Source organism: Daphnia magna, linkage group LG3 (genome assembly GCF_020631705.1).
Source record: "Daphnia magna isolate NIES linkage group LG3, ASM2063170v1.1, whole genome shotgun sequence".
Taxonomy (NCBI): domain Eukaryota; kingdom Metazoa; phylum Arthropoda; class Branchiopoda; order Diplostraca; family Daphniidae; genus Daphnia; species Daphnia magna.
Window position 1 is genome coordinate 2112916 of NC_059184.1, and position 21651 is coordinate 2134566.

Here is a 21651-nt window from a genome sequence, read left to right on the forward strand (position 1 = left end):
GTCACGTAATCAAAAACGTACACGAGATGTAGGCCCTGCAAGTCAAAAGTGTCAAAACATTTTTTGAAAAAAGAAACACAAAAAAAAAAGTCGTGAAGATGAACTATTGCGTTGCGAAGCGTGACCAATCCTTTCCATCTGAACTTGGCTCTTGATCCATACGGTGACCAATGATCTCTTTTGTCCGTCATCCAGCTCTGCAGAAAATGCCGAGACTTGCAAGCGCCCAAGAGCCCAAGACGAGGATGAATCACGTCATCGAGTGTAGGCTGACAAGATCAACAGCCTGCGTACTTTTGATGCCTTTTTCATCTTGTGGCCTTTCGAGTAATACGCGCAATGGGCGCATATATAGAACAGGACGGAAACAAATGAATGATAGACTTTAAACGGCTGGGGTTTTTCTTTTTCGCTGCTCCAAGTCACAATCTTGACGCACTTGAAAAAGAATGGGCCAGAACTCGAGTTGTTGTAAATATCGAATAAAAAAAACTCCTTGTGAATTCGTATCGCTCTTTCGTCGTCTTCTTGACCTTTCACGCTCGCATGCCAAGATGTACTTCAACCGAAAACGTATTGACTGATTTATTGACTTTTTACTTGCTATACGACCAGGACGATAACGGCTGTGATGTGGGGGGGCCTCAAAAGGAAGGCTCAATATTAAGGTCATCAACTGTTGGCAAATATACAATATTACTGTAGGGGGCTTCTATATAGCATCTGGTGGTTCCGACCGTCTCCTATTGTCTTCTCCATTCGGCCACGCATCGTTTGTTGGGTTTGATCAATACTTTGGATATCATCCTAACTATTTCTATTGATGGATCGAAGTGCCCGCAACAGTAGGGAAAACTCCCCACTTTTATTTCTTCCTTTTCTCTTTAAACATTTTTTGGCCGTCGTTGTGGAGAGAGGCTGATATAGAAGAGGCTATTTGGATGGCTATCCATTGCCGTCCTTGCCCTTTAGCTCTTTTGTGCGGTTGGTGCAGTCGCATGATTTGTACGTTTGTCCATATCTGGGACTCAACGTCTTCTTCTTCGTGCCGCTAGCATTTCTCTCACTTATTCTCTATAGTCTTATCCCAATATACGGACGTCAGCTGTAACGATGGACAGCGGAATTGAAGAAAAACAAAAAAACAAAAAAAAGAAAAGAAACTAAGAGAAAAAAAAAAGATGGAGGGACATGTAGGACAACAAAAAAATGGGATGGCCGATCCGTTGGAATGGGAGTTTCAGCTCCATCTCCGCAGCTAGCAGATTCACTGAATTTACATCACTTCTTCAAGTTGGATAGACGAGTTGGGCGGGAAATGAAACGGAAACAGTGACGGAAGTGAAGGAAAAGAGAAAAAAAGGGGCCCGTCGTTTCCAACCGTTATAAATTCGATGTGAAAATCTTATTTGCAATATAAGATATAGACTAGGATAGCGTAGGCAAAGTTATATCCCACTCCTTTTTTTTTTTTTTCTTTCCATCTTCTGCCATCTCATTGTCTGTTATTCATACGACATTGTAATAAAGAGTGAAAATGGTTTTGAGGCGGGACGTTTCGATCGTAAAGAAAAACAGGAAAAAAACTAGAAATAATTCCGTACTCGACAATATATAATGGGAGCGAAAAAAACAAACAAACAAAACAAACGGAAAACACACAGTGAGCGATCCATCCATTTCGGCAAGTGTTCTGTCTATCCCCCCTCAGCCTGGCCGTCTAAAGGGGGTGTACCATTCTTAAGGAACCATATAAGCAGTCGTGAAAAAGAAAACTCACGACTTGTTCTCTTTTCACGTTGCCCTTCTCATCCGTCTGAAAGGGGTGAAAACAAGCAAAAAAGAAACCAATAGGATTGATAGATCCATGATGAAATACTAGCTCTTACTATACGTACCAAAAAAAAGGGGGCAGCGAGGAAGACCAGGCCAGTCTCTTGAACGAAAGCAACTGAGAAAAAAAAGGGGGGCAAACTGCAATGCAGAGAATGTTCATTTAATTGAACATTGCAGTGGCCTTTTCTGTAGAATAAGAAACTAAGGCGGTACATACAAGTAAGGTAACATACTTGGCAAAGGTAATAGCCACCGTCGCGCTGCTGGACGAACTGGATCTGTAGAATCCACTCGGTCAAATTGGGCTGGTGCGGAATAGGACGCAGCGATTGTTCGTGATCTTCGACCGGCTTCAAAATTTGAAAGCGTTCGTCTGCCGTGAAAACGTGCCGACCTAGCAAAGAAAAGAAAAAGTAATCAGACGATAAATTTAGTTTTCTTCTTCACGGAAATGAAAAAAGAAATGAATTACATATGCAGATTGAAATGGCATTATATTTATACCTGAAGTCAAAATGTGCCAATCTCGTCTCCTAGCCCAGGAAACCTGTGTATAATTTCGTATTCATTAGCAACACAAGTTGTGCGGTATTAGTCAATAATAGAAGGGAAATGAACAAGTCGACTGCTACGTATTGACATTCACCCCCCATCAGGTGTGCAACATTTATGTCAAGCCAATCGTGCCGGGACTCACCAATTGATCGCCTTGATTACTGACGGCGCATTTCAAATAAGCAGGGTGTCCAACTTGGGCCGTCACGTGACTGTCGCTGTGCTTCAGGTCGATTTGCGTAAGCTTCTGAGCTTCCGGCAACGGCAGCGACGCCAATCGTTTGTGGTAGGCAGCCATTTCTTGAGCCTGAATCCGCTGCTGTTCAGCTGCAATGGCTGACGATGAATCGTCTCCGTATTCTTCATCCTGATGCTGTTGCTCGCGGCTCTGATCTCGCAATTGTCGCTGTTGTTGAAGCGGCTTATCATCCCGCCAGTTTGTGTCTATAAAACACCGACAGAAAAATATCGAAAAAAACAATCGTGAAAGAAACACAAACAAGAAAATGGCGAAAAGATGCAACACAATCAAACAACTTTGGCTTCCAATATTGCGATCGAGGAATTGTTTGGCGAACGAAACATTCAATTTCCATCCCTTGGCGTGATTTCATATCCAAAGTTGTAGTTGGCAAATACGTGCAAATATAACAAAATCATATTCTTGCCGGCAGCAAGTGATTTTCATCGGGTTTCTCCAATCTTCTTTGCTCATCTTGTGTACAGCATCTACACTTTCATCGCGAACTTGCGAAAGCGAATCACCCAAAGGCAAACATATCGACGCAACCTTTTCAAACCTTTCTGGCAAAGATCAAAGTCTGTGAAATTCAACAGAACGGGGAATAGAAAGGCTCTGTTCCGTCTCTCTCTTTTTTTTTAAACGTGCGAGGAGGGGATTTCAATTGAAGGAACGGAACCATCCTGTTATTATATTGACTCTACACAAATAGGAATGCCACCAGGTTACAAGCAACGAGCGATTCTGGGTAAATAAGGAAAGCGAAAAATAAAGAAAAAAGAGGAAGGAATAAACAAAGCAATCAAGGCTTTGCAGGGTGTTCCCTACAGGGGCACTACCCTCTACATCCGTCTGCCATATATATATCAGTTAATGCTACCGCCATAGAAATAGGAAACAATGGAATAAAAAGAAAAAAAAAAGCTTTTGCTTTTTTTCTTGTTCATTGTTTTCCTCTCGCTAGGGGGTTCGATAGTACTTTGATGTCGTCGACGAATTAACGAATTAATGTCCGAAAAGCGCATTGGCTCGCTGGCATTGTTTCATTGTCGATACGATTATTGGATGATATTTCACAAGCGCATACGGCCATGTGTAATGCGAAATAAGGAATCGTCCAACGACAACCTTCTTCTTTTACATCTGATGTTTGTTTTTTTGTGTCGCTATTAACGATGTCGCCGGAATCAGACTGACAACACTCTCACTGCCTGTTTGTTTTTTCTGGCATCTCTTTTTTTTTTTTTCTTTAATTCCGGTCCATTTTTCGTCTTTTGTTCTTTTTCTATAGTCTATAGATATAGATACCTCCTATAGCGTTGCAGCCTTTCTTTTTATTATGAAGTGCATTCTTTCCTTCCTTCCGCTGGTGGTCGCTCAGCCTATATGGACCCGTGAAGTGTCTACCCACTTCATCCGGCTTCTTCTCGATGAAAAAAAAAAACAAAAAACAAAATGTGGCGTATCGTGTCAAGTCGGAACGGCGTCAAGAGCACAGTAATCATCACTGAAAGGTCTACGATCTCATTTTTCTCCCTTTCTCGCCTTTCATGCCGTTCACCTTTTGGCCGGCGGGATGAACGATGCCAGCCATGGTGAATTGCAACCTTCAGATCAAAAGGTTACATTCAAATAAGGGGGAGGGGGGAATGGAGTTTGATGTGCGCTCGCCTTTTGCATACCTCAACACTTGATAAAAAAGAAAAAAAATTTACTATTGCTGTCATATTGATTTTTAAGCTGCGATTGATCGTATATAAAATGTCAGACGAATCACGTCATTGAAATCCTTTTTGAGCAATATTTACAAGTGGAAATGCGAGCAACCGATTGGATGGGTTCAATGGGTTCTTAGTTTAAACAAACATTCAATTTCAATTGTACGTTAAGAGGTTTAAGAAGCAAGTCATGGCTGCTGCGCATTGTGCAAGTGGCCACAAGACACAGTGTTTGCAGCACATAAGGGAGACGGCATATACAATAGCAAAAAAAAATACACCTAAAAGCAGATCAATATCGTGTCTGAGAAAAAGAAGAGATAGACAATGAAATGCAGGGTATAGTTGCCTGTTTTCCAAAAACTGACTTGGTCAATCCAATGCTCTACGAGGCTTTACGTGCTACTGGAAACGGCCTGTGTTCAGTCAGAGAACAAGAATCAACTGAAGCCTCTCTCTGTCTGAGAGATCAAAAGATTTCAAAGGGGAAAAAGAAAAGAACGTGTAGGACCTGTATATTGCATTCTCTCCCCTCTCTTAGATTTCTCCTTTGCCTGTTCCTCTATTTCCTAGAACAGCTTATATAGGCTCAGTTATGGGGTCGAACAGAGCCTACGTCATCGCACGCTTCATTCCACCTTGATTTTTCTGCCGTATAGCTTCACGTAGCTGCAGCATTTCTTATGACGGGCGTCGAATTCCCAATCAAAGAAAGAAAGCGATCGGCTGAGGGAAAGCAGAACGCATTGAAAGCCATAGAGAACGAAAGAACAAAGAAAAATAAGTTAGGGGGGCAGCAAATGGAAAACGAGAGCCACCATGCTACAAACATATGGAAATTTAATGAATGCGCGATTAAGAACGCTGAAGGAATACGTTTCGATGACCAGCAAAAATGGAAATTGACATCAGGCAGAAATTGGAAGGTCAAACGACGTTCACTTATTCGTTGGACCTGTACAATAGCAAGGCGCAAATTTGGTATTCAGAACGTGAGTCACGCAGTCGAGCTAACAATCCAAGGCCTACACACGCGCAACCAATGGCGTGGTGCCGATGGCATGGAACTATATACAGACAATAGTATAAATGGCCGGAAAGGAGAAGTCTCTATAATACTCTGCTAGAATCGCAAACCGAAAAAAAAAAAAAGTGGCAACAGCTACAAGCGCACACTTCAGGATTGTGTGTGTGTGTGTGTGGAGAACCTTCGCTATATATCATGGAAACGTGTCGAGTTTCTCGTTCTCTTTTTATACTGTTGCTGCGCTATAGTGTGTAACGAATACTGTGTATAGGAGCAGAAGAAACGACAGTGTGAGAGTGTCGGCAACATTTCAATAATACAAAAAATGATCCAGTCAGCGCTGACTTGGCTGCGACGTTCCTGCATTATTCAATCAACACCACCAGATAATAATACCTCGAAACGATGCCTCACTTTTCTTTTTTTTTCTTTTTTTGTTGTGCCATATGAGAAGGACTGCGATCTTCTTTCCTCTACTACGCTAGAACTCTCTTTTGCAATTTCGTTATTCATATCTTTTTTTCTTTTTCTTTGTTGCAATCTCTTATCTCTTTACAGCTTTTGTTATTGTTTTTTTCCCAGAGCGCCAATGCCGCGTCAAGCGCGGAATGACTAAAAATGCTGGCGGTGTCACATCGCGACCAATCTCAGCCAACAATTTCATTCCGAAACACGCATCTGTGATCTATAAATCGGCTCGCAGACGCATCGACTTTATGCACTTGAAAAACAAAATTCCAAAAATAATACAAACAACAGGATCGAGGGAGGCAGCTGTTGATGAAGTAATTTTAAATTGATAAATAAATAGGACCAGAATTTAATATATAAAAAAAAAATAGGAAAGTTCCAAGTGTTTTGCTCATATATTTTGCAAGATAACGTTTGAAAATCCCTTTCAATACAAATGAGATGTTGCCTTCGCCCACCACTACCCCGGTTTAGTTTCGTAGGTGACCAATAAATCAATCAATGCCTACGTATTAAGTGGGCGAGGAGAAACCAAGTTACTGGGATTGCGTACAACCGAAAGAGAAGCCACTCGAATGAATAACCGTCAAAATGACGAATGGCTTTTTTTTTTCAAATTCTCACGTATAGCTTTATACACTCTTGGTATTCCCTTCTCTTCCCTGTGCTGAACTTCCGCCGGCATGCAAGCGAAAGCTAATCAATTCGTAATTTTTTTCATCCCTTTTCTCATCTTCGTAAATAGAATATTGAAGCAGTGCCTCTTATGACAGTTACTAAGCAGACTTACAACCAATGACAACTAACTGACATGTCGCCAAGTGGAAGGGTACAGCACGAGAATACGTTCAATATACGATGGGCCAGAATGACTTGTGATGTAAACTCCTCAATAGTTGGTACGCTCGGTAGACGTCAACGTACACGGATCACATGGAAAACGAGAAGCCGATCCTAGAGCATGTCCTGATGGCATCAAATAACACTACACCGAATATGTACGGCGTATATTGAGACAGCTATCTACACAAACGTAACGCGCATGACGCCCACTGTCGACCTGCCCCATATTCGCTGGGCTTCGTTAGTTGCTCTCTCTTGTCCTTCGATTATATGGCCGCTCGATGTGAATTATTTGGGGTCTTGCTAGTCCTCGCACTTTCCTACAGGGCACTCAAATTCCCATGTTGGCTATATCTTGCCCTTTTATTTTTTTTAGGTCGCCACAAAGAGAGTGCGAATCGAAATCAGACGAAAGATAACTTCTTCTCTAAAGCTAACCTACACTTTGGCCACAAACAAGCTCATGAAAGTCGTCTCTGTCTACTTTGTGCGCAAAAGTTATCGGCTCGTGATTTCTCTGTTTGATCGACCTCAATCGGCAAAATCGATCCTCCATAATTTCGGGTTTGTTTATTATAGACGAAAAACCTTTTCCAGAGAATAACACACATCATCTTCCTTTATAGGCGCTCCTCAATTTAATGGCCATACAAACGAAAATTTCGGCCTCAATCGCTTCTCCCCATTGCGCAGAGCGTGGAGCAATTCAAAAGCTTGGGAATAAGGGGCCTCCCCCTTGGGTTGGGGAGGTTTTTATTAGACGGTTTTAAGCCCATTTGTGATGTGGCTAATACATTACAGTACTCCGGAGTAATATATATATATATACCATCCACCCTCACACAAGAGATCCACCCATCCAGCAGATATCGATTGGCCCGGATTATTTATTTGGTGGTAGTAGTCTTCGTCGCCTCCTCCTCCATTTTCTTTTCGCTCTATTTGCCTCGATTTTCCTTCAATCGTTCTCCTACGTTTGCTATATAATCGGGAGAAAATCACGAAAGGCCGTCATCATCACGGAAAACCGCTCCATCATGCAGCCTCTTGAGTAACGTGGTTGGATGATTAGATGATTGCATCGTTGGAGTGAAAGGGCATCACGATAGATTCGCTCTCTCTCTCTATGACGACGGATTCGAACGCCTTTATTCCGTTCGATATCTGGCGACATCTTGAAGAATTCTACCAGATCTAGCGAAAAAAATAAAATCCACAAACTCCAATTTGACGCATTCGCCAAATATTTGATTTTTGAGCCGAGAGACACGCAAAGCATTTTTTCCCCACCTTCAAACAGCTCCTTGACGTGTGGAAAACGAGAAGAAAAAAAAAAATAAAAGAAAAACTGCTGCAAAATAAAGAAACCAATAACATTGTAAAATAAAAGTCGTGCTCCTTGTAAAAGTGACGTTAGCGTGCCAAAGTTCACTTACGCTCCCCCATTCCGCATTAAAACTTATGGTGCGTCATTGACGAATGAGCCGTTACGTATCCTTTTTTCTTCGGACTTTAAATACCTGACCGTTTCTTTCAAACGCCATCAACTTAATTTGGCATCGTGATTACAGCATCCACAAGAGAGAGAGAGAGTAAAAAAAGAGAAGAGTAAAGTGCTTTATATAAGAAGAGATTGCGGTAAAAGAGAGTGCCGGATGGTACGTCATTTAACAGCCACAACGGCTTAGTCCAATAATCTTCTTTTCTCTCTCGCCCTCTCGAGAATCCTTAAATAACAGAGCGAAAGTCCACCGTCGGGCATCAGCGAGAGTGTCAAATAGGGCGCTGCCCCCCAAACCTTATTATTCGTCCAACGACTCACGCAACATCAATCGTCTCTAGAAATCTACAGCGCTGGCTGTTACTGCTGCCTACCGATGATGAACGACGCGTCACGGTATACATATAGTTGTAAACCCCCCACTCACCCACCGCGGCTGCGAAGGATTATTTTGTTTCCGTCTGTGCCCTATTCCCTAGCTGCATGTCTTTTGGCGTCTATACGTTCTACCATTACGATTATTTGTGTTTTTGTTTGCTGTTTTTCTTTTCTTTTTGAAGAAGTTTTTTTCCGGGGGGGCTGCCGTCTTTTCCGCATAAGCTAATTACCGCTGACGAGGACCATATACATTTATGACTGGCGCATGTTATTATATTAATTCACGATCGCAATTCATCTGCAGAGCTAATAAAAACAAAAGATTATGCAATCCCATTAGATCATAATTTGGTAATCTTCCGGAGTGTTTTGAACTTATAAAAGTTAGCTTTAAAGTTTCCAACAAAAAAAAAGGAACGAACCGCAGAACTAAGTTGGCTCACGTGAAGCGGGAAAACAAAAACGCAAAAACTAATGTCACAATGTCTGAGCCCTTGGCTGGCAGTCTATTATAATGCCATAACATACAGAGACAAACAGCAGACAATTTCCTTTTAGGTCCATTACAGAACTGCTATACGTCAGCTGCGTTCTCAATTCAATGATTTTATTGAGAAAAAATAAGAGAAACAGAAAAAAAGATTGAGCTTAATGATACGTGCTATACCGTTTCATTCCGAGCATCTCTAAATTTTCATTTGAGTACGTAGAAAATAAAAATGAAGCGACATTCCGCGTTGTCATCATCAGACGTGAAAAGGAGCACGACGATCTTAAAAATTCTTTCTTTTTTTCTTTCCCGCATCCTACGCTTAGCCTGTGCCATTTATCTATGTATTCTATGGCAGTGATGTCATTACGCACACACAGCGCAATCGAGTTATGAGAAACGCGTTCGCCTCGTTGCACACTTTGGCCATTAATTCCCTCCGCCGACTGGTCTACATATATATTGTAGACACTGAATAGGCCATACTCCAAAAAATACAGTACGGCAGACGGAACGTGCGTAAGGAGACGGAGAAAGAAACGGAGAGACAGAGAAATGAGCATTACAACAAAGTGCTGGGCAGCTGGTACAAACGTTAGCAGCAGAAAGTAAGTGATGAGCGCAGTCGACCGACAGGATTACATACTGCATTACGTATGAGCTTCTATACTGCCGTCCGGTATGTGAAAATACAAAATTCGAAAGAAAAACAAAAAACAAAAATCTGTGGAACGCGATGTAAAGAAGAGAAGAAAAAAAAACTGTCCCGATCTCAAAGACGGACATCGCAATGAGCAAGAGTCAAATATTTCCTGTGCCAAGAAGCCACGATGCTATTACAGCATGAACGCGTCCGTGCACTAGACCGTAACTTGGGCTAACAAACTGAAAACATGAAAGCGCATCGGTGACAAGACAAACGTCTTTCTGGTGTCGCTTGGTTTCAAGCCTGTTTCCATCTGCCATTGCAATGGATGCAGAGACGTTCCAATTCGATCTAATAAACCACCACGTCCTAACCCGTTTCCCAGTGACACTCGACCTCAGCAATGGCATAGAAACGGAGCACGAATAGAATGGCTCGACAGAGAGTGTGCACGCTACACGCAAGTTAAACTGTAGCAACTCAACGAATAAAAAAATAAATAAAAAACAAACAAAATGTGTGGTATTATTTTAGCATGTTCATCAAGCATGCAAAAGCATTACTTATTGATTAATAATACAAAACGAGATCCTCCGTTTCATCTGATTCCCCCCTGTGTATGAATAAATGGTCGTCCCTTAAGTCCGCATGTGGGAGGCCACATGGCAACATAAAAACGTAATAAATAAATAAATAAATAAATAAAAAATACGTTCGTCCGCTTTTACCGACGCCCTTTCTCAATTATTATGTAAAGGAAATATATCAAGTGACAAGGTTGACGGGGGACGTCGTGAACGTCGTTGTAAGAAGCACACTTTACTCCATGCTACATAATTGATGTATACCTCGACGTCGGGTGTCGTAATAGGTATACTAAGGTATACTATACCCATGCGTCCATCTTACACACAGCCACAGTTGCAGACGTACACAATTATGGGAGGTAGATGTTCAACCTACTTACACCACTCGACATGAGGGTAAGGGGCGTAGAGTCTGTGGGAAAGCTCGCCTCCGAAGTGGCCATTCTCCCCCCCAACCAAAAGCCCATTTCCTTTTATTCGATTTCCGAAGTTGATCATTCGTATGTACATACACCTTGGCAAAGGCCTTATGCACGTACACGGGGTGGGTGATGTCATGTAGCACGCTAGTTCGCCATTCGGTATCATAACAAGAAGCAGCACGAAAATTCGGGGGGAAGCAGCTCGGAATATTTGACTACATATATAGTGAGCTAGCATTTGAAAAATTACATTCACCCAGTGCTTACGAAAGTGTATACATTATAGAAGAGGGGGGAGACAGCAGCCCAAAACAGAAACTATACGCAGACACAAACAAAGGACAGTAAAAAGGGATAGCGTGTCATGGTGCTAGTCGAATTACAATTTATGCCCATGGATCACGGATCGTCGTAAAATGTACGTAACACGTCACATTAGTGGATAAAACGTACAAATACAGCCTAATAATATGTAGGGCGAAGGCTAGTGAGAAATTCATTACAAATCAAAGATTGAATCATTTTTTTTCCTCCCCCGACATATTTTTCCTTACGTGACTTATTGACGTAATAGTCCAAGCCCTCGTCACTACGGAAAGAGAAACCAAACGTGAAAAAATCGGTGATGTTGTGGAGCCGTGATTAAAGCCGTTGCCCAGTTGTAGGCAGCCGATTTTCCCCATTCATCGTCGTTAGTTGCCCAGCGTTCAGACAACTGGACAACCCAGAAGAACATAAATTGGCTATGACCAGTTAGTGCGCTACGTGAAAATGATGGGATTATTTATCTTTTTTTAAAAAATCATTTATGGCAATTCACATTATAAAGAACCAGACAAAGAAAATCGGAAAAAAAAAATAAAATAGACACGTTGCATTTTACAAAAGCACGTCGCAACGGTGTACATTGTTTATTGCTGCGGAACTGGGCAACGGTCAGCCGTGCTTCCATGGACTACTATACCAAACCTCGACCCTCCCACCGAAAAAAAAGAAAAGAAGAGCTCTGTAAATATATAAATAAAGTCTTTCACAACCATACATCTAGCTCAGTGGCGACACCTTGACATTTGATGAAAGTGTTATCTAGAGTTATTCACCCGTGGCGTACAGAAGTGTCTCGCAATACTTTGGCCGACCAAAGGGCGCCATGTTTTTTTTTCAATACACAGTGTATATAATAGGTCGGGTCGGTATCTCTACAAGCCTCACTACTTTCAACTTTCTCTTCTTGTCGACTAAGAAGACATTGTTTTAATAAAACGCTTAAGTCTGCGCATCACCATTCAGCCTATATATAGTTTCTTTTTTGTGCGTGTGCAAGGAATGCTGATGACGGGCGTGATGGTTATAACCGACGACCATATAAAAGACCACACAAAAATAGAAGAAAGACAACAGAATAAATCATACATGAAAAATAAAAAAAAACATCAAACAAACAAAAGGAAATAGGACAGCACGAGAGGCTTGTCTACTACTATCCATCCATTTGTCAAACATGGAGGATGTTGGTACATGCTCTGTTTCAGCTAGCGTAAACATGTTACATGCCCTCCCCTCCAGCCGACAGGAAAAAGGAATTGGCGACATTTTTTTGTGTCGTTTTGACCAGCACATGAGCTGTGCATATGAATCAAAATCAACGTTATTACGATCCAATTGGTGCAGTTATCTGCGATGTACATCATCTTTTATTTTTATCTGTCCGGAAAGAAACAAGAGAGGAGGCAATAAGGCCATCAAAGATCTTTACAACTGATATGTATAGTTATAGACTCTTGCTACTAATAGAGATGTATACGTCTTCGCTACATGTGATGTCAACCATAGAGGCAACGGCCGTCTATAATAAGTGCGTGGCACGCGCCCAGATGAGTCCATCGGGACATCGACCCAAATAAAAAAGAAAAAGAAAGGAAACAAATAAAAGGAAAAAAAAAGAGGGAACCAACAGTAACAACTAAACAAAACACGTAAATAACCTAAACAAAATTGGGAAAAAGAAAAAGCGCAAAAACAAGAAAAAAGATAAGGGCATAGGATGGTTCTCGTGTCACATCAAAGCCCTGCACTTTGTTGCAAGAGTTGTATCTACGTCTACCGCGCAGGAGACGCCGATCGAATGACCAAAAAAGAGAAAAGAGAAAGTGGAGTCTGTGTTGAATAGAAGGGCAAGAATGGCCGTCTTTTCTACCGTGTCTTTCCCCACCCAACGCAATAGCCAACTCTCCAAGGAGTCATCTAATTCCCTCCACAGTCCATATCTACGTGAGTCCACGTGAACTTCCAACCGCGCAGTCGATACCACTAAATCAGTACAATCACGAAACAATAAGTGTGTGTGTACACAGTATGGTGAATTACTGTGTACACGCATCAAATGACCATTTTTTTTTTACTGTTCTGCACACAACATTTTTGCTTCAAAACACGTAGAACAGATAAATGTAAAAGAAAATATTAAATCTACTTTTGAAAATGGCAATATCGACCGTTCTAAAAAAAAAAGGGCATTGCTCCAATCTGCTGGGACTGACCACGTCCTTTGATTGAAACGAGTATAGTAATAAAAATCAATAAAGATTAAATAATTTGCTGCTGAACGATGACAAATAAAATGCCTAGCCATCTATTCCGATCAGCCGTTACATCAGAAAAAGTCATTAAACAAGATTATATGTCCCGCGTTATATCTCATCATTTGACGGCCGCGACGAGACACGACTGCGGTGCTGATGATGGTTTTTGTGGTTAACGATTCGCTATATTCAACGAGTACAGGAATGGACAGGGAAAGAGGGGCGAGTAATGATTGGACCCTATAAAATGCCACACCATGTCTTTTCATGTAACTGCCGATTGCTTTGCCAGATAAAACATTCCGACCATCAAAACTAATAGATTTCAAAACAAAAGGGACGGTACTAGAGATCAGCATAATAAGGGGCGCATTGATCGATAATTCATCGCGACATTTCATGTCACGCCGTCAGAAATCATGTTACCCGGACTTGTATATACTCCGGCGCGGATGGGCCTGAACTAGCGCCACCGGTGCAACGTGTGTACAGTGGCCGTGCCCGTAAGAGTAGTAGTGCAACGCCGTACTTGCATTACTAATGAAGCTGCATTAATTACGACCAAGGGGGCCTTCTTTATGGTTTCAGATATTCGCCATTTTTTATTAGCAGTGAAACAAAAAATCACTAGTGGCCAATTTCAAGTTGCCAATTTCCTTGCCCAAGGAATAATACACTCCTTTTCTTGGAACGTCAAACAAAAGGAGATGGTAAATGCGCAGATCCATCATTATCATCGGATTATTCTGGCAGGAAATAATAATTGTTGTCGTCAGTCCCTCGCGTTCGCGACTGTACATCTCAAGACTGGGGCACTGCTAAGCCGCTCATTAGCATCAAACGCGTGAAATATGATACAGCAATTTAAATGATCGAAATGATAAATATACTATAGTCCATCGCGAACGACAAGGGAAAACTGTGCACACGATTTCAGAGACAACAGATCGCCCGGCATCTTCTTTCCTATTCACATTGATCTCCTCTTTATCGAGTGTCAACTCATTTTTTCCAGGAAAACGACGACTTAAAATCGAATAAATACTTGAGGGCAATAGAAAAAAAAAAAAAGAAGTCAACAAAAAAAAATAAATTCAACGTATTTCACTGAATCGAAATTTCAACAGCATTCAACATCCTTCTCATTGTCGTATATAGATTTCCCTTGTTGGCGCGACCCTATACTACAATGGCCTTTGTTGCTACGTTACGTCAACAAAAATCGTGATACACGAGAATCAGTTGGGCCAACATGTCGTTCTTTCTTACTACAACGCGGTTTTGCATTTCCCCAAGCATTTACGCACGTCCCTATCAAGTATCAAGATAACCTCTCGAGCTCGTGCCGAAATGCCAACAATAAGCCGCGATTCCCTGGAACTGGCTCGTATACACCTTATGCAGCACGCTTCCATCAAGTCAGTTTGGCACTACAACTCTGGCGTGTGTTATCATTTGGTCGACGAGGAGTGAATCCATTAAGGTTATAACCTAATGCATTCGATCCTCGTTTACCTAACGCACAAAATACAACACAGCGCTCTACGCCCAACATGTACGCATTTCGGGGACATTATAATGCGAAGAGAACAAAGACCTCACGTGGATCAAACCATCATTGTTTTCTTTTTTTCCTAACGTCGATAGTTTTGTTTGTTCTCTCATGTCGGTTGAAGCGGCATGCCGACAGAGAGTTTTTTTTTTATTAATAGGACTATAGACTAAGATCTTTGAAAGGGACAAACAAAAATAGGGTAAAGGGGCCAGAGATTTGAGTTGAGTCAAACAAAAACAGAAAACTAAAATCAAAGAAAGGAAAAGATTTTACACGGGGAAAATGGATTTCTCCACTCGTATACAAGAGATGCACTTGAAAGTGGGGTAAATGAAAGTCCCCCTCCTAAAAATATTGGTATTTACAAATTAATGTACCATCACACCTGTGGATGCGCCTAGCTGACATTGTAACGATTTCAACATCAAACAATTTCTTTGATGTTTTTTTTTTACACTGTACCGTCAGCTGCACTTGATAGATTTCATCGATTTTTTTAATACTTGGCAACGGGTACGAATTAGTGGGTTGTACTGAAAAACTGTCCACTAAACACACATAGCGAATGTTATGTGGGAAACCCTTTTTTTTCTTTCACTGTGTAGCTGCAGTTACAGCATGCACAATACTACTGTAAGTAGTTTACACACACATCGTCTCTACGGTGCCCCGCCCCAGCCGGGCAGTTCTCCGCCTGTTTGTCTAACCCCCCGTTTTTTTTATTTTTTAGTTGTTGTTGCGTCTAATTTTCCATAATGCCCATCTTTAAAAACCTATCGACACGAGATCTACATACCCGCCCCAACAACGTCGCGTTGCCATGTCAACAGTTCAACTTTATGATGCCCGTTTTTTTCAAACAAACAAACAAAAAATAAACGGGGAGAAAAGAAAAGAAAAAAAAAAATACGTCTTACCTGATTGGCTGGCGTTGACCATCGCAATGCTCAAAATGAGAAGCCCTGAATAAAGCATGACTGTTGCGGCCGGATGATGAGATAAGATCATCCTTCGAACGAAGCAGTCCATTATTCTGCACCAAACCATGTTTGTCTCCGTTCACCTCACACGGATAATGAATTATTCTTCGGATAATGTTTTCCTTTTATTTCTTGGTCGTATAAGAGTCCACGTAATGCACACGCACGTAACCAACAAGAAAACACAACTCGGCTGCGGTCAGTTAGGTCATACAGGGCGCGCCAAGCTGCTGCATATGAATCCTCCTGTCATCCAACGAGAAATAAGAAATTACGTGTTAAATAATAAGTTAGTTGCTCAGCAATGTCATACGAGGTGGACACTTTCGGTACTTCAACTCCGTCATTTGACAATGTCACGTTCTCTTTTCTACCACAACTCCCGCGAACGCTGACTGCGAAACATTTTTGCATCGCACACGGTTGGCAACTGCCACCAAGGCATCAGCCAATTAAGGATATAATCAATTAGAATACAAGATTTATACACTATGGTCGTCGCAAAAAAAGTCATTGTAATGCTGGGACTGGGTAATAACAGGTGGAGTTGAAACTTCAAAGAGATTTTGTGAACGCAAAGAGTTTAGTCGACGCACGAGTAACGCGCTAATATCGTGAAAGCTTTTGACAGGTAGATGGAACTTGGAAGCTCTAAACACAAAAAAACTCGATCATCAATTTCGATTACGTGTGTGTTGATTGGATAGATACGCTAGGGGAAGAAAGGTATGCTGGCGGGACGGTATATATCAAGAAAAGTTTCACAACCGTCAGTAAAGTTGCTACCGTTAATACGAACATCCGGCACTAGGAGCAGTCACCCATATAGAGGGGAGGATTTAAAAAAAAAAAAAACGAGAGAAAACGATTTTATAGCTGGTGAAGCGGTAGCAACAGTAAGACGTATATAGCGCCAGCAACGAGCTCGCTCGTTAATTAAGCCATTATGAAAACTTGGAGAGAGAACAGGGAAGAAGACGGACCACATCAGGGCGCATCATCATCATCACACAATTTTCAAAGTAGAACGTCCTTATTGAATCAAGCCACTTACATGAATGCTGCATTCAGGTAAACAGAATCATGACGTCAGCACTTTATAGTAACTCCTCACCAGGGGGACTACATGTAAATTTAAAAAAATATATACTATTCTGTTGAATGGAAGTAGTCAATCAGGAATTATTCGCATTATTTTTTTTTAAACCCAATGCTCGTCTAGACGGTGTCTATATACATCAGATTTATTTATCCTCATGGCTACAAGCGTTTTCCGCATATCGTCTATCATGTCTGCCCTTGTCGCAATAGCAAATTAATACTGCACAAAAAAGAAAGAGAGAGCTTGTCGCCAGGGTAACCAACAGTCACTTTCCTTGCTTTCTTGGAACTGTTAACGCACTATGCATGTTAGCGAAAGACAGGCCAATTAACTTTTCATAAACGCGTTTATTTATTTTTTGCCCAGCTTCCTTTTTTTTTTTAAATCGTCTGTGTTGCAGCAACTGCTCACGCAACATTACGACCACTAAAAACCGCTTTTTTATAGCGCACTTTGACGCGTAAAAATATTTAAAAAAAAATACGATTTTATGCAAATTTCCGCGAAATGTGTTGTTTTTTGTTTTTTTGCGTATGACTGTTGTTTACGTTCTCCAACACAATGTTAATTCTATCCGGCAGAATGTCCGTGACAGCCGCACCCAAAAGGATTTCAACTTCCGATACACCCCCGACTTCAAAGAGTCCCTCTCATCCTAAACAGCGATGTTCCGCGAACCGCGACGCGTGTTAATCGAAATGATTCGGAGCTCCATTTCTGTGACGAATGTAAACAGAACTGTCCCCAGCCCCTTAAACGAAGAATGCCATTGCGAATCAGGCGGACATAGCTCAACCGACCCTGTGCTGTAACAGCTAGGATATGAGCAGTAAGAAGAAAACAGAGGATTCGATTGTGTCCCCGACTGTTCTAACGGAAGAGGAAAGATCAAATCGCTGACACGAGAACTAGCGACAGGACAGTGGGCCAAAATGTCTACACGGACTGCCTCCCTTCCACCATTTGTCAATCAATAAAGAGATCAAAAAAGAAAGAAAGAAAGAAAGAAGAAAAGAACAAGAGGCAAAGCAAGCTCGGCGAAATAATATAGGCTGACATTTGCAAGAAAAATCATATAATATCCATGAAAAATGGCGATCAGGCCCATTTGAAAACCGACACACCCATTATTGTCTGTCAGCGATAGAGAAGTTGGCAACGCCATCATTCAAGACGGATAAAGAGATGAGCCAAAAAGAAGTGTACTACTTGTATAGTCTAACTCCATTTAAAGGCAAACAGAGAATGCAACTAAATTACGACCATCAAATGAAGAATTCGTGAGGCTGATGGTGCATCGCCCTGTAAGAATGGAGTGTCTGCATCAAGGTACGTTTCCTCTCACGACCGAAAATGCACTACATTTCCCTTCCTTATCCCCTTTCGCCAATCCCTTGTTGTATATTTACACACGGAATAAGGCCTAGGCACACAAACACACACAGCCTGGCTCTTTTACGTACAGCAAAAACGAAAAAAAGAAAGAAAAGAAAAGAAAAAACCAAAAATAATAATAATAATAATAATTAATCGAACTGCTAGACTTGGAAGCTTTGCAACCTATACGCATCAGCAGTAAAATAACCAACGCGAGCGCACATCCGAAAAAAAAAAAAGGAAAAAAAGAAAAACGGACCCGGCTGGTTGCCATCAAGCGGATCGATTCGCCAGATGGTATACAGGAAGGTTTGCTTATTTATACACATTCAGAATAGTATTTACACTTTCAGCTCCCCACTTTTGCCCGTGGACGTTGGGGCGTGAGTGCGTCGAAAGCGTATGGACGTCTGTGCTGTATGTAGGAGTTGTGCTTTCAAACGACTTTGGCACACGCTTCGCAACTGTCCACAGTTTGTTTGCACCATATATAAAAAGACAAGGCCCGTATAATGGTGGATGGCCAACGGAAGAAGAAAAAAAAAACACGCTGCTACGCAGTAGTGGGAATCGACAGCACCTGTTTCCAATATGATGGCCGCCACTTTTCGTGCAACTAATTCAATTGGCAAAGTTGCAAGAAACCATCCCCAGAAAGAAAAAAAAAAACAAACAAAAAAAAACTCGGTTGTTCTTGGTATACGACGACACTTGAGCGCAACAACAACTGACTGAGCCTATACACGGGCCTTTTCACGATATCAATAGAAGACGACGCGCTGTTCTATACCCCAACAAATAGAAAACACGAGTGCTCAATAGTCTGCCTTTTAAAAAAAAAAAGAAATGTCATATTAAATAAATGGGAAAGAAAAAAAAAAGGGGGAAAGACATTCTGAATAGAAAAAGAAGTGACGAAGATGAAGCGAGAAAAAAAGTAACTCGTGAAAATAGGTAGAATAATAAGACACTGAAGAGACGACGAGAAAGTTGAAGTGCGAAAAAGACTTCACACGTTGCTGGTGCTGACAATCGAGCGCCCGCCATCTCCTACCAGTCATCTTATCGTTTCACCGACTGAACTGCCTAGGCTCCACTAGAGATAATTGACAGCAGACACATCTTCTGATCTGTTAACTTTTTTTCCTTTTCGACGTAGAGTTCACGTGACTGACATCTAATCATCTTGGACGCATTTTTCTTTGTTAATGTTTACACGTGCAAAGTGTCGCAGCGTCAGACGAACTCTAGTGCGATCCACTGTTTTATTACAACGTCATAACGTACTGTACGTGCTACGGGAATTTGACGGACAACTATGCGTCCAGTTAACTCGACATTATTAGCTTTCCAGTTACGCAACAGTGCTCCAAAGACACGCTCTGCATTGCAAATCGTTTCGTGTTTAACGATTTTTGCTGCTCGTGTCGAGCATAGAAACGATTCGTCTACACACACAAGAAAGCCTATACACTCAAAATGCAGATACACTTATTCGTTTTAAAGAAGAAAAACAAACTACATCGCGTCCATCCGGCTTCTCTGTGTTTCCCCCTTTGTCCGTCAACAACTAACTTTCAGTTTTGCCGAACCCACCTCCTTTTCTCACTTGGATAACTAATTCAACATGAGCCAAGAAAACAAGATCGTCTATTCTTCAAGCGGATATTATACGCCTTGTGGTGATGACAGGGCCAAACTTGATTTCACCGGCGAGCGCACTAAAAATAAATAAGAAAATGCCATCAGATTTATGGAACTCGATTCAATTTATTTCCCTCCTTGGTTGATGGATTTTTACTGCCTCAGTTTGCACGTTGCTCCGTCAGACTTCACCCCTTTGTACTTTGAGCTTTAGATCTGAGAGGAAGAAGAATGAACATTGTTCTTTGAAAAGATCAATTTCACTTGTTTTTCCTTTTCCTAGTTACAGCGTCCTATAAGATCTTACGATGTGTTTTTGGATGGGGGCCTCTATGGCCGGGCAACGTAAATAGGTAAAGCGTAATATAGTCGCTCGGTGTCTTGAATAGAGTGCCTGCTTTTCCGTGAGGCCATCGATCCTACACTCCTGTTTGGGCTGCGCAGGCAGAGGAACCTTAGATCAACAAACATCATCAACAGCCAAGAGGGTATAAGAGAACGATTGATTCATTTCCAGGGGCCATTTAACCTTAATGGCCAGCTACTGATGAGCGTGGGTGGTCGATTTTTTTGTTGGGGGGAGGGTCCGTGTTTGCACGGCGGGGCAACGTGCATCAGCCAACTGGCCGCCCCTTCGAGCGATTTGGCCCGTCTCATTGAATCATTAACTCAACTTGCATCGCACAGATTCCCACCGAGACCTTTTTAAAATGAATTAAGCCCATGCAGTGAATGATTCACAAAAATATTGACTAAATACATAAAGACGGGATACGAAATTCAAGTCAAAACTATCGAGTTCTGCGTGGCTTGCTTCCGTGCTTAATAATATAATGCCAACTGCGCACTCAAATACGAGAATACTACCTTAACGATCTTTGGCAGACGGCGAGTATCACGTTCTCTTCAATAATGCTATATGGATTACCGGTACGTGATAGGCTGATTTCAAAAGATATGTTACGTATATACCCTTCGCAGGAAAGAGTAAACTCTAATGTAAAGAGAAAGAGCGAGGGGGGAGTTGGGGACAAACAGAAAACGATAGGGATTAGGTAGAATATCTTGTAACAACAAGACGTATACGGACATAAGAAGGAAAAAAAAAGGTATCCGATACACTTTTAAATTCCATTTTAAAGATTTTCGTTATATTAGGTGCTTAAACTAGTTTACCGAAAGAACAAAGTTCATTCACAAAAAAAAAAAAAAAAAGTTCTGGCTTTCTCTATTGATCAAAACTTGTTGTGCGTAGGGGGGAAATGGATAGGAACCGAAGACGGAAGCAATCCTATTACGAAGTAGGTTTCTCTTGTTACTATTATCAGGCAATAAAAAAATAACTAAAAAGCAAGATGTCATGATTTGTTTCTTTTGCGCATTCGCCAATGAGAAAAGAAGAGCAAAGACTCGGATAGATCGAGAATGCTGGCGAACAAATGGTCGCTATCTCTGACGATACATCACCGCCGTGCGTTGTACGAACACAAGATGGAGCAAACAAAAACTATCGTCGACTGACAAAAAAAATTAATTAAAAGTATAAATGAAAAAAAGAAAAATGATTTGAATGAGTTCTTCATCGATACAGTTGAGAGCGGGGAGATGCTGAGCCCAGTTGAAATACAACGGAAGGCGGTCATCGGGAACGAACATCGATACAACCCTCTTTCTATATGTTTGCCTATTCTCTACC

At 41.5% G+C, this 21651-nt stretch overlaps 1 protein-coding gene across 2 annotated transcripts in view; it reads right to left on the minus strand.

Annotated features, from left to right (window-relative positions):
* The window catches only part of LOC116919453 (hemicentin-2), a 44687-nt gene that overhangs the window by 3720 nt on the left and 19316 nt on the right, over positions 1-21651 (minus strand). For both annotated transcript variants that reach the window (XM_045170481.1, XM_045170482.1), the window contains 4 exons: positions 15770-16078; positions 2534-2835; positions 2341-2383; positions 2070-2230 (listed from right to left, as the gene is read on the minus strand). In XM_045170481.1, coding sequence (XP_045026416.1) covers positions 2070-2230; positions 2341-2383; positions 2534-2835; positions 15770-15899 — 636 coding nt within the window. In that variant the 5' untranslated portion in view covers positions 15900-16078. The remainder of the gene's footprint in view (positions 1-2069; positions 2231-2340; positions 2384-2533; positions 2836-15769; positions 16079-21651) is intronic.